General features: G+C 32.3%; 2 protein-coding genes and 1 long non-coding RNA gene across 3 annotated transcripts; 2 read left to right on the forward strand and 1 right to left on the reverse strand.

The window, feature by feature from the left end:
• Positions 1 to 1,705: 1,705 nt before the first annotated feature.
• On the reverse strand, positions 1,706 to 3,025 carry LOC131646740 (uncharacterized). Its single transcript, XR_009297616.1, has 2 exons — positions 2,780 to 3,025; positions 1,706 to 1,849 (listed from the first exon to the last, which is right to left on the reverse strand). It is a non-coding gene; the product is annotated as an uncharacterized LOC131646740 (long non-coding RNA).
• Positions 3,026 to 4,465: 1,440 nt separating this feature from the next.
• LOC131652004 (uncharacterized protein At4g08330, chloroplastic) lies at positions 4,466 to 5,130 on the forward strand. The gene has a single exon (XM_058921763.1). It carries the CDS (start codon positions 4,637 to 4,639, stop codon positions 5,012 to 5,014), a length of 378 nt encoding a protein of 125 aa, XP_058777746.1. The 5' UTR covers positions 4,466 to 4,636; the 3' UTR covers positions 5,015 to 5,130.
• A 2,780-nt stretch (positions 5,131 to 7,910) lies between these two features.
• Positions 7,911 to 9,866, forward strand: LOC131652003 (uncharacterized). The gene is made up of 4 exons (XM_058921762.1): positions 7,911 to 8,052; positions 8,118 to 8,423; positions 8,724 to 8,830; positions 9,398 to 9,866. The coding sequence occupies exons 2-4, from the start codon at positions 8,184 to 8,186 to the stop codon at positions 9,540 to 9,542; spliced, it is 492 nt and encodes a 163-aa protein (XP_058777745.1). The 5' UTR covers positions 7,911 to 8,052; positions 8,118 to 8,183; the 3' UTR covers positions 9,543 to 9,866.
• The last annotated feature ends 2,239 nt before the right edge of the window (positions 9,867 to 12,105 follow it).

A 12,105-nucleotide genomic window follows, 5' to 3' on the forward strand; every position in this document is an offset into this window, starting at 1 on the left:
AATACTTATGGCCCAATAACAAAAAAAAGGATTAGTTTTCCACCCTCATGGGTGCTCCGGTGCTCCCCCACCACCGTGAAAAATCACAACTGTCCTTAGTATCCTGAGATGCATATTCGGACACACATTTTTTATACATCCTCAACGAAAATTAATGAGGCACTTTATTTTGTTAAAAATGTAGTCCCAGATGCATCTCCGTATCAACCTTTAATATTCTGGAGATGCATCTCTAGAATATGCGTTGTTAGTTCAAATCAGAAACAACCAGGAACAATGGCAGAATAATGGACAAACAACAAAAGTTAACATCTAAATAAACATTACACATATAAATGTTAACTGTAGCATCAATTTTACATTACATTTTATTACAAACAGGTGGTTCAGGACGTTGTAACATCCTTATAATATTTTTGATCGATCTTGCAATTGTCACATCCACTTCAATCGGATCCTTTGTTGAGTAATCGTAAAATGTACTCCACATAACCTTTAAATCTTCATTCTTCTTCAGCTCAAGTATGCTGAACTACATCTTTCCTTTGTTGTTTCAACTTCATAACATATGGTTGGTTCTTTCACATCTCATTGTTACAAATGCTTGTCTTCTATCCGAACCACTGTTTGACCTTCTGATAACAACGCCAAACCCCAATTTCACAGCCTCCATGTGGACACATTGTAGCATATGTTCGCGAAGAACATACTATTATTTATTGGTAAATTATGCACGAACATCTACTTCGACAACAATCGATCGATCACCCGGTTTAACATCATCTAATTTAACATCATCATTCACTTCATCCAGTTTAAAATCATGCTTCACTTTGTCCGATTTCACATCTATCATAACAATAACTTTGGGTAACATATCTGGGGGACTATATCTAATACCAACAATAGCAAAAAACAACCTTAAACTCAAACTATCAGGCAAATCCAAAGATATATATTTAGAACAAATGAATGAAGTTCATACATGCATATATGTACTCAACGTTCATTTTTTCAGTTCAAAAAATATATTAATGCAAAGAGTGAATGATGAAGTGAGTGAAATTTACTTGCAATTCTATCTTCTTTAGCTCCATTTGATGTAATAGAATACAAGAATGATGTTTTAATGTTGAAAAGTTGATTGAGAGGATGAGAGAAATTTTTTTAAGGTGAGAGTGAAGTTTACTTTTAAAATAAAGAAGAAGATCATGCAAGGTTAGGGGTGTGCATGGATCAATAACCAAACCAATTTGAACCATATATATAGTTTGGTTTGGATCTTAAAACTATTTCATTAAAACCAGTTTATTTTTTAAAAATCGGTTTATATGTGGGTCGGTTTGGTTCTAAACCGGTTTTTTAAAAAACCAGTTTTGAAAAAAAAAACGGTTTTAAACCGGTTCTCTCAAAACCAGTTTTTTATTTTCTTAAAAAAAACAATTTTAAAACCAGTTTTATAAAAAAACCAATTTTTAATACAAGAAAAACTCTTAAAATTTTGGCTAAGAATGTGTTGATCTAAAGAGACATGAGCTACTGCCAAAGAGGAATGAAAATGTCTTGAAACTTTAACTTTAGTATAAAAAATCATAGGTCTTGAGTTAACTGCTATGTGAATGACATTTCTGATTTCTGGATGAGCTTTATATCATATTTTGTGAGACATAAATAATAAATAATGACACCTACTCAAAGAAAAATGTTATAATAGATGGTGATGTGTTTATTAATGGAACAATGTCATATACAACAATTATCACAATTACATTCCCAGTTCCACAAGATGCATAGTAGTAGAAAAAAATAAAGAGAAAAAATTCACAAACTTGTCCCTTGTTCCAATGATCTGCATAAGAGAAAGAAAACAAAAAACATTATCTGTTGTGAACAACAGAACTTTTCATTATCACTTCTTTTTTCAGTTGGAGAAACAAATAAATACTATATCATGCTCTTGAAATCAAATCATAATACATAATCAACCCTCATTCAATCGTTCTTCCTTCAAAGAAAATTCAGACACGTGATGAAATTCATAACCGCCAACAATGTAGTGGGGTGATACGTGTCATAATGCAGAAAACACAACTGACAATAAACTCTTTGTACAAACACTTTACTTTTTCTCATTCAATCAAATAAGAAGAAGAATGATAAGAAACAACAAAAACCAGAACTAGAAATGAACAAGTCTCATTTGCCATGATCTTTTAGCAATAGGAAGAGTAGCCACTAAACAGAGGAAGAGTAGTGCTAAGAATACTTTTATTTTGAACATAACCATTCTATTGACCCAACAGTTAATTCAAGGTTTAAGTAAAACATTCACCTAAGTATGGTCAACTTGTGGCTACCTCATCATAAATAAATGGCTACATTAGTAATAATAACATCCCTTCCAAATGACAGACAGGTACCCATTACAAAAAAGTAAATTATGAAGCTACAAATGAAAACTGCAAAAACTAGTACATAAACCAATAGAGGTGTCATATGTTTTTTAAAAAACTCAATGCCAAGAAGATAATTATCTCACTTGTAGAAGAATACTCTATATATCTTATTAACCATGTCATTCATGCTTTCTTTTGCATCCTCCAAGTCGAAAAATTGAGAAACAATATTCACACAGAATCAATGTGTTAGTATTTTAAGATTGCAATCATACATCTTGACACAATATTCACACCAAGTTCAAGCAAAATTCAGAAACAAGCATGAATCGTGAAAGAAAAAGGTTCAGATGAAACTAAAAAGCTTCAAAGTAGAAATTTACTTATTGAAACACAGAAGAGAGCTTGAAGGTATTGTTGAAGGACAATTTCGTTGGATTCAAAGAACGATTTCGTCAATTATTCGGCTAATTTAATAAACCCATAATTTTGATTTGGACGATTTCGTTGAGTTTGAAGAAAGATTTCGTCGATTTCGTTGGATTTGGGATTAGGGTTTTGGATTTTGTTCTATATCGTTCACGGCTGGGAGAAGGGAGAAAGAGACAGAGTGTGAATGTGGTAACCGATAAGCTAAACCGGTTTACAATCTGGGTACCAGTTTTTTTTAATTTTATTAAATGGACCACTAGTTTTAAAATATAGAAGTGGGTTGGGTTTTAAAATTTAGATTAATTTGGATAGTAATTTGGTTTGTGGTTATTGGTTTTATTGCACACCCCTATGCAAGGTGGTGTTTTATCCAATTTATCGCTTGGTATTTTCATATATGCATATCCAAAAACACCATTAGATTATTAATTAAACCAACTTAGTGAATAAAAATACCATAATTGACTATAGAAAGTATTTCGGATATGCATTTTTAATACAGTCTAAATAAATACAGAGATGTATCTCCTGACCATATTTTAAAAAAAGGAGTAGATATCAGAAAGATAAATTGATGTGATTTTAGTTGCGTCTGGAGATACATATTAGACACGTTAAGTGTATTTTGAGATTTCTAGAGATGTGTGGCACAACTATAGGATGGAGAGAGCATTCCAAAAAAAAAACCAGTGTTTTGGGCTTAAATATTTAACAAATTCAAATAAAAAAAGAGAATTTCTTTGTAGACCCCCCTATGGGGAGAACCTCCAGCGAAAAACCAAAAATACCCTAATTTCGGAAATGCATTTCCGAAGTAATTTTTTTTTCAAAATTTTTCCAGAATTCAGAAATGCACTTCCGAAAATATCAAATTGGAGTGTTTTCAGAGATGCATTTCTGAAAACACTCATTTTTGGGGTTTCAGAACTATACTTCCGAAAAAAGACATGGTGAAAGAAAGAATAATTTGGCACTATAATAAAGAGGAACAAGATACTGTAATAATTAAAAATTCCTTTATGTAATTCTGTTTTTTTATTTGTTAATGTTGTGAATGAATCTTGATAAATTGTTCAAAGTATTAAATTATAGTTATTATTTGATTTGGGATATGTTAGAGTTTGGTTCTGGAAAAAAGTTTTCATATGATTTTTGCAGCTTCAGTTTCATGATGTCGTGGTTTTACTGATAACTTTTGAAATTAATGATGAATATATTTCTACTGCAACACCAACGATACAAGAGAAAGATGGAAAAAAAACTTTATCTCCCTGGTGTAAATTCTTTTAGTATGGATACATCCCCCAATTATCTTTGTGTATTAAGTGAGAGATTAGAAACAACATGTGTGGATTAAAATTAAGAAAGACACAGTGTATATGTTGAAAAGTAAAAAAAAATTCTATAGCAAGGCTCTTCCAAGTAGGAGTATTTTTTAATTTTTTCCGCTGGTGACCAAGAAAGTAGAGGGTCAGAAAAGAAATTTTCTAAAAAAATTGGACTCATTTTAATATTGGGCTTAAAATTCAATTGACCCAATTTAAAAAAAAAGAGTTTACTATCCAAACCCGATTTAAACCAAATCCGAAAAATCCAAAAATAAACCGGTCGAAATTAGGGTCATGGCAGCGTGACTGTGTGAGACTGCACTAACATTCTAGAATCGAGAGCGGGCCGGTCGACAATAAACCGCGACGCGTTTTGGACTTTTCACATAAACAAACGACGTCGCTTCCACCGATACAAAATCAGTCCCTTCACCAAGACACAAAACCCTATCTCTCCATCTCTCCACAACAACACCAACAATGAATTCAACCTACACCTGTTCCGAATGCAGCACCGATCTCAATCTCAACTCCACCTACGCTTACCCACCCGACTTCTACTTCGAATCCGGAAACAAAGACTCCATTTCCTTCTCTGCAGTCGACGCCACCAAGTTCAAATTCAAAAAAGAGGACAAGATTCGTCCTTTCTTCGAAACACTCAACTATTGGGGAATTCAAAGAAAGAGAACTAAAATTAAGTGTAATAGTTGTAATCATCTTGTTGGTTATGTTTACGATGATGGTCCTCCTGTTACTGATTCTCCTGGTCAGTTTCATATGGGTCCTAGTCAAGTTATTTCTAGAGCTCCTAGATATAGGTTTAAAACCAAAGCAATTCGAATCACTTCGAGTTGAAATTGGAAGTGAAACTCAATTTACATGTTTTATGATTGTGTGAATATATAGAGTATGTATATAGTTGGGGTAATATTTGACATATTTTGTTGAAATGAAGTGGTTTGTTTTGTTTACTATTTAATTGCATGATGATTTAGGGTTTATGAATCTTTCTTTGTGAATTAACTGATTTTACAAGAATGATTAGAGTCTCATATTACATGAAAAATATTGCGACATGTATTTATAAGTGGAGACAATTCTTATATTTACAAGCCGGTTTTTGAAGAATGAGTTAGACTCAATAGAAACAAATTTAAGATGATATTAGAGTTTATTTGAGATTTGTTGAGCCAACTGAGGTCTCCGTTATAAGGCCACTCGAAGCCTACTCCAAATGTCTGGTCTTAGGCTCTAGGGTGTGTCTGTCTATCATCGCCTTACAAGTCTGTAAGGATTGATGAAACTTTTAGACCCAAACCTAATTGAAGTGAAATAGTTAATCATGTAACATGTTATTTGAGGCTTACATTGTGATTCCAGAATTATTAATGTAGGCTAGAAGGAATTTCTGTTTGAACACAATTTATGTTTATTGTGGAACTTTGGTTAGTGCCGATGGCTTGTGGTAAATGGAAACCATTTATGCAGATTATGTTTGGATTTAATTATCGATATGGTCTTTAGAAAGAATAATTATAAGGTCATTGGTTTGTATTTTCAAGTTGAGCTGTTTTATTTGGTAACCTGCTGAAACTACATAAACATTTGCAGTTCCAAGGTACTCTTTCTGTTCCTCAGTTTGGATTTAGATTTCCTATATATAGTTAGTAGTATGCAGCTGCCACGGTCAATAAATTAGTACTGATTGATTAAGATTGGACTGTTCATGGGTGGTGACTTTTTGAAATATGATTTAAAATGCAATTTTGAGTATGAGGCGTCTGAGCTTAATCCAGCAATGTTGATTTGGTGACTGCAGCAACTGTAGCGAATCCAGATTTTCAAGTCCTGCTGTTAGGATATTGAGTGAAGGATAGTTAGCTAGTTAATTGATTAACCAGAGAGTATCATGTATAATTAGGGGAATACAAGTATAGAGAAGATATTTCAAAAATATTTGAAACTTTTAGTAAATAGAATAGCGAATCGACTCTATTGTAGAACAGGAAACCCTTGGAGGAGGGTTTTCTCTCCTCAAGATTGAGGCACGGCGAATGAGTATCTGGTATCACAGGGATAAAGTTTATTTATGAAAAAAAATCATAATGGTTTTATTTTATTTTATTTTATTTGGAGAACATTAACTACAATCCAACATTTCTGATCCCTGTTCTCTTATAGCACATTTCTTGTCAGTTCCGTTCATGTATAATAAGCTCTGTCAAAATTGTGGGCCTTGACAACTTTGCAATGTGATAATATTTACCTTTGCAATGTGATAATATTTACCCGAGGAAAGATAGATTGCAAATGGATGATATGGTGAAGGTGTGGTTGGACATGGCTTGGATGATTCAATTTTATAATTAGTTGAAATTGGTTGTTGTTGTTGATAATTCAATTCTTACATCACATGTCTTGTTAATAGAACTATCTGCTATTGCGGTGTTTCAAGATGAAGGTGTAATACTTCTTTGGTGTTGAGTTTTATGTGCATCATGTTTTCTGGTATAATTAATATGGCAGATTGTAGTAGAATTTGGAAATTGAAAAACAAGCTTATGCAATATAGTATTTTCCTTCTGAAGCATAATTCTTTTTCCATGCAATCCAGTGTTATCACTATCATTTATTTCTTTTCTCCTTTACTCTTAATATTCCCACTCTTTCTTAGTATTCCGACCCTTTCTTTTGTTAAGATTCTATCTTTGTTTACTTTTTCATCTTTGAACTGTTGCTTTTATTGTATGCTTTCTTGTATTTCAAGCTGTAGAATATAGAGTAAAACTTGCTCTAATTACAATTACAGCTACATCAGTATCTATAATTCTCAATTAAATTATGAATCTTACCATTACAACAGTATTACACCTTAAAACTTTGGAGGCAGAATATACATTTTTTTTTACCGAAAGTTGTCAATAAAATATGTCACTTAATGTATGATAGATGTTCTAATCTTCTTTAATATAAGTCATAACTGCAACTTAGTTAGTTTGTGTTTAAAATATTTGGCAAAACTGTTGTTGGCCTTTTGCTTTGGATAAGGGCTAATGAGAGGTTTTCTCGCCGTTGTTTCAAATCAAAACTTCTTTACTAACATTGACATCATCCACTAATTAAATTAATTAAAGGTTATCAATATGCATCATCTACTAATTAAAATAACTAGAGGTAACCAATATGCATCACTATTCCATGAATTATATTTTATATTTGCAAGTTGCTTGTGTCCTATGAAGATCGCAACCATCCATTGAAGATTCCTGACAGTGATGGGAACCTTCTAATTAATGGAAGAAAATGAAAACACACAAGAAGATTATCTTTAATTTTAGGTCCCACACTTTATATAATTGGAGTCCCTGTTAATCTTACTTAGAAAAATCTTAAAGCTTTGTTGCTTTCTTTGTTTGAATTCCATCATACACTACTTTTTTTTTTTTTTTAACTTCTCTATCACACAACTTGTTTAACACACAAGATAAATACTCTTCTTTCAATCAGAACTCTTTTTTACAGAGTTACAGATCAAAATTTTAATCTTTTGTATACGATATTTGAATATGTTATTATTCTACACGTGCAATTGTAGAGATTAATTAGTATGAAACTTTAAAGCGCGCTTAAGATTTGTTTATATTATTAAATCATGAATATTCTTGAGTTAGAGACACACTAACTTGAGCCAAAAGTAACAATATCTACTACTCCATTTAATACTATTTTTACCCTTAAGATAAATGCAACAACCAGTCCAATTTTTTGTTGCTTTATATATTATCCTCACGCAATTGAAAGGGGCTATAGCCTATAAATATTGCATATTCTCTCTGACTAAGTAATTCTATATACAACAATAAGTCTATCTATTGGTGTATTGTGAAAGAAAGGTAGGTTGGATAGTTGGTTAAGCATGTGGTAATTCATTCCTTCTCTAATCTTCAATCTTTTTCAGATATAAACAACAGCTTAGAAGTTCAGTGAGTAGTGACAAAGTGAATAAAACTAAAAGTTAGTCGAAATGAAGCAAAGAAAAGAAGAAAGAATTGTTGCTTTTGGATCCAAGAAAGAGGTTGTTAGAAGATCACCACCACCACCACCTCCACTTCCAAAATTTCGAGTCATCTCAAAACCAAGAGGTGAAGAGAGCATAACAAAGCGAGAAATTGCAAAGTTTTGGAGGCAAAAGCGAATCGTGGAGGAGGATCATCTCCTTGCTGCTATCAAAGCCGCGGCAAGACTCCGTGCTCGCAACCTCACGGTTAGTTTATACAGTTTGGATCATCTGCAGCAAATTCATACATAGAATTTTAAGCCTTAATAAATCAAATATATAGTATTTATATAAAAATATGTTATAAAGATTTTGAGTCTGGAGAGGAGCGTTTTATAGCTCCACACTCAAAATCTTTGTAATTCCATGTAAAGAAAATTGTTCATTCAATTTATAATCACGTATGCCAAGTTGATGAATTTTATGTATAATAACATGGTTAATTTCTGAAGTTATAGAAGCTATATTTATTAAGATTTATGAATATGGATCCTATTTTGTTAACAGGAGCAACAGTATTTGAGCTTTGAATTGAGCCTAAAGTGTGACCATGATGAAGATGAGGTCAATAAAGTTGATGAGGACAAAGAAGTGCGCGTGGGAATAAAGGATTGGTTAGTAAATTTTCCATTTTACTATAGAAAAATTATTAATTGTGGTATCTTGGAAGAGAAATGATAAACATACACTATATATTACAACTACACCGTATTCTTATACGGTTAGATTCCTTTTACTATATTTAATAATAATTGTTCATTTTTTTTAATAACAAAAGACACATGCTTTATTGTATTTTATGTGGTGTATATATATGGTGTAAAAAATTCAGTGTAAGCATAGCAATCCTCATCTTGGAAATACTTTACGTGAAGTTGTTAAATTGTTTTGATATAGCTTTTTGGTGAGGTGATATTTTAACAAATTTTTTAATAGACATAGTAATGAAGACTTCATGAAAATATATCAAGATGGGACTAAACATGACAATGTATCTAGACAACAAAAGCTTTAATCATTCATTTTATTTCATAAATAGACCCCACAAAGTTTTAATGATGTCATCTTATTTTCTAACTTCATAATCGTAAATAGAAAATTATTTTAATGGAGATTGTACACAGCATTTTTTTTTTTAAATTTAGGAGAAGTAATAATAGTGTTTGTTTTGAGATATGCAGGTGGACCAAAAGCAAGTATGCATATTTGAATCAACCAGCCTTAGCTTCCATGGATCCTCCTAAGAAAAGGACATCTACTTATGTTCCTAATTGTCTTTCTTACAAGCCCAAGGCTTTGTACCCTACAGCTATTGGTGTCTTTTAAAGCCATGGGAGACTTTCCATTATTGTTTGTCAATCGTTGGAACTAGGGTAGTTTCCCTTGGTCATGTTTCATTTCTTATTCAAAATCATGTGTTTGTTATTTGTTTGGGACAAGTGTTGTTAGATTTGTATTTGATTGGGCTTGGGCCTTTAGGCCTATTGAGTGCAACAAAAACCATTTCTAAGCAGAAGGAATTTGGACTATAGGGTTATGAGTTCAATCACTCACTCACTCTTTATTTAGGGACTTTTTATTGTACTCTAGTGGTACTCCTATAGGAGTCAAGCTCCTCTCCATTTCTCATCATCTCCATTTTTACCATTACCATAGTTTGTGAAATATAAATACAATAGCGTGACATTAATTGGTTTAATAATTTATTATACACTATAAATATTTGAAAACTATAGTAATGGAGAGAGGAAATGGAGAAAGAAAATGGAGAGAATTCTATCTCCTCCTACACTACGATGAAAAACTAACAATGCTTCTAAAATTTTGAAATGTACACACACCAGTCAAGTTTTAGAAACAGACCAAAACAAATTTAAACAAATTCAAAAATTTAGTTCTATAGTCGTTATGGAAGCATATCTCCGAAATATTGTATGTTTTCTTAAATTAGAAATAAATTAAAAAATGGGAAGAACAACACAAATTAACATCAATCATTGTTATAACATACATAAAATACGTAATATTATATAGATAATCGTTAGAATATATTCGGTTGATCTTGCAACCTTCGCATCCACTCCTATTTTCACATAACAGTTAAATCTCTATCCATCTTCAGCTCAAATTTGCTAAACTATATCTTCTCTTCGTTGCCAATCGAGGGTGAACGATAATAGAGCTTTATAACTCTTCGATTGTATGGGTATCAGTGTTGTGATACAAGTGTGAGTTGGAATTCCCACATTACTTTAAAAAGTGGAGGTTGAGCATTTTATAAGTGAGATGATACATACACCTATCACCTTAAGATTTTGGGTGAATATGTGGTGTCTCTCTCACTTGTGTGTTGCTCTTGACCCAATGTAGTTGCTTTTCATAATGATCCAACAATGGTATAAGAGTTGATGGTTAGAGTAAGAGACCAGATCATTGTGTCAAAAGTCTTCCTGAGATGGTTATGGTTAGGTGACATGTCCTGTTGAAGTGTTTTAACAATGGTACAAGTGTACGTGGATGAAAGAGCTTGCGCTTGAGGGGGGCATAGTGGGTGAACTCACACTTGATGGAGAGATTATTGTGATAAAAGTGTGAGTTGGAAGTCTCACATTTCTTAGAAAAGTGGAGGTTGATCACTTTATAAGTAAGAGAATCCATACACATACCACGTTAAGGTTTTTGGTGAATATGCGGTGTCTTTCTCACTTGTGTGTTACTCTTGACCCAATGTGGATGCTCCCCATGATGATCCAACAATCATAACATTTTACTCTAGTGTGAATTTCAGATCGACAAGAAGGATGATCTATGTGAATCTAAATTCAAGAGGGGGTGTCTTGCCGTTGAGTTAAGTAGACAAATGGGAAATACAAATATTGAAGCATTATGTGGTGATTTTGTTAATAATATGAGGGATACCCATATTTATACAAGTTTTATAACAATGAGAATTATAGAAACTCAATCTTGTCTCGGAGGAAATTTTGGATATGTATTTCTAGATTAACCCTGATTCGTTTAGTAAATCACGTAAAAAGGGTTTCTACGGAAATACATTTATGAATTATCCCTTGTTAATATTTTTTTTCAATAAAATGGGGTTAGTCTAGATGTACAGTTTTAGATTAACCTTTCACAACAACTTTACATAACCTATTATGGAGACTATGTTTTAATTTGAAACAGAGAAATTTAGAAAAATAGAACAATCAATATTTATACAATTAATATTGAATATACATTAAAATGTATCAAAATGTATCTAATTTACATTGTTGATAATGTCAATCAAACATTACATACAAAAAACATGGTTAAATATATTGTTAGATAAAAACTAAAATGCATCAAAACATGTTTCACCACCTAAATCTATATCCATTGGTGGTTTTGCCCTTGACTTTTGTTTATTTGATTCTCTTTCAATCTCTCTCAACTTGGTGAATTCTTCCATCCTATCCAAAAAGTTATCCGTTCAAATTTCAGCTTCTTTTGTGAAATGAGTTGTCTACTCTGGTGATGTATGTGGTATATGACATCTCTGATTCAAATAAACTTGAACAAACTATAGTGATTTTGAAAGTCACCCAATACACATAATGCGTCTGGTTGATTTTTGAGGTGGGCAACTTCGAAGTAAACAAAAAGCTTCTGAGAAGTCATATCTTGTCAGATCAATACAAACCCTATTATATTCACTTGCTATAAGATGGCTCATTTTAGGGAAGCACGTCCATTTTTCCTCTGGTGCAAAATTGCTAACACAAGGAATAAGAGATGCGTGAATTACATCGAAGTATTATTTTTTTTACCATATAGCTTGCGTATGATTCCTTATGCGCCTTTAACTCTTTGAGAAATTGCTGGCGAACAAATAAATGATTCCCAT

This window comes from Vicia villosa, linkage group LG2 (genome assembly GCF_029867415.1).
Source record: "Vicia villosa cultivar HV-30 ecotype Madison, WI linkage group LG2, Vvil1.0, whole genome shotgun sequence".
In the NCBI taxonomy this organism is placed as follows: domain Eukaryota; kingdom Viridiplantae; phylum Streptophyta; class Magnoliopsida; order Fabales; family Fabaceae; genus Vicia; species Vicia villosa.

Bases quoted from the DNA above. Each gene is read 5' to 3' on its own strand.
- LOC131652004 (XM_058921763.1), top strand. From the start codon at position 4,637: ATGAATTCAACCTACACCTGTTCCGAATGCAGCACCGATCTCAATCTC.
- LOC131652003 (XM_058921762.1), top strand. From the start codon at position 8,184: ATGAAGCAAAGAAAAGAAGAAAGAATTGTTGCTTTTGGATCCAAGAAA. The intron at 8,424-8,723 runs GTTAGTTTATAC...TTTTGTTAACAG, and splicing joins TCCGTGCTCGCAACCTCACG to GAGCAACAGTATTTGAGCTT. The intron at 8,831-9,397 runs GTTAGTAAATTT...TGAGATATGCAG, and splicing joins CGCGTGGGAATAAAGGATTG to GTGGACCAAAAGCAAGTATG.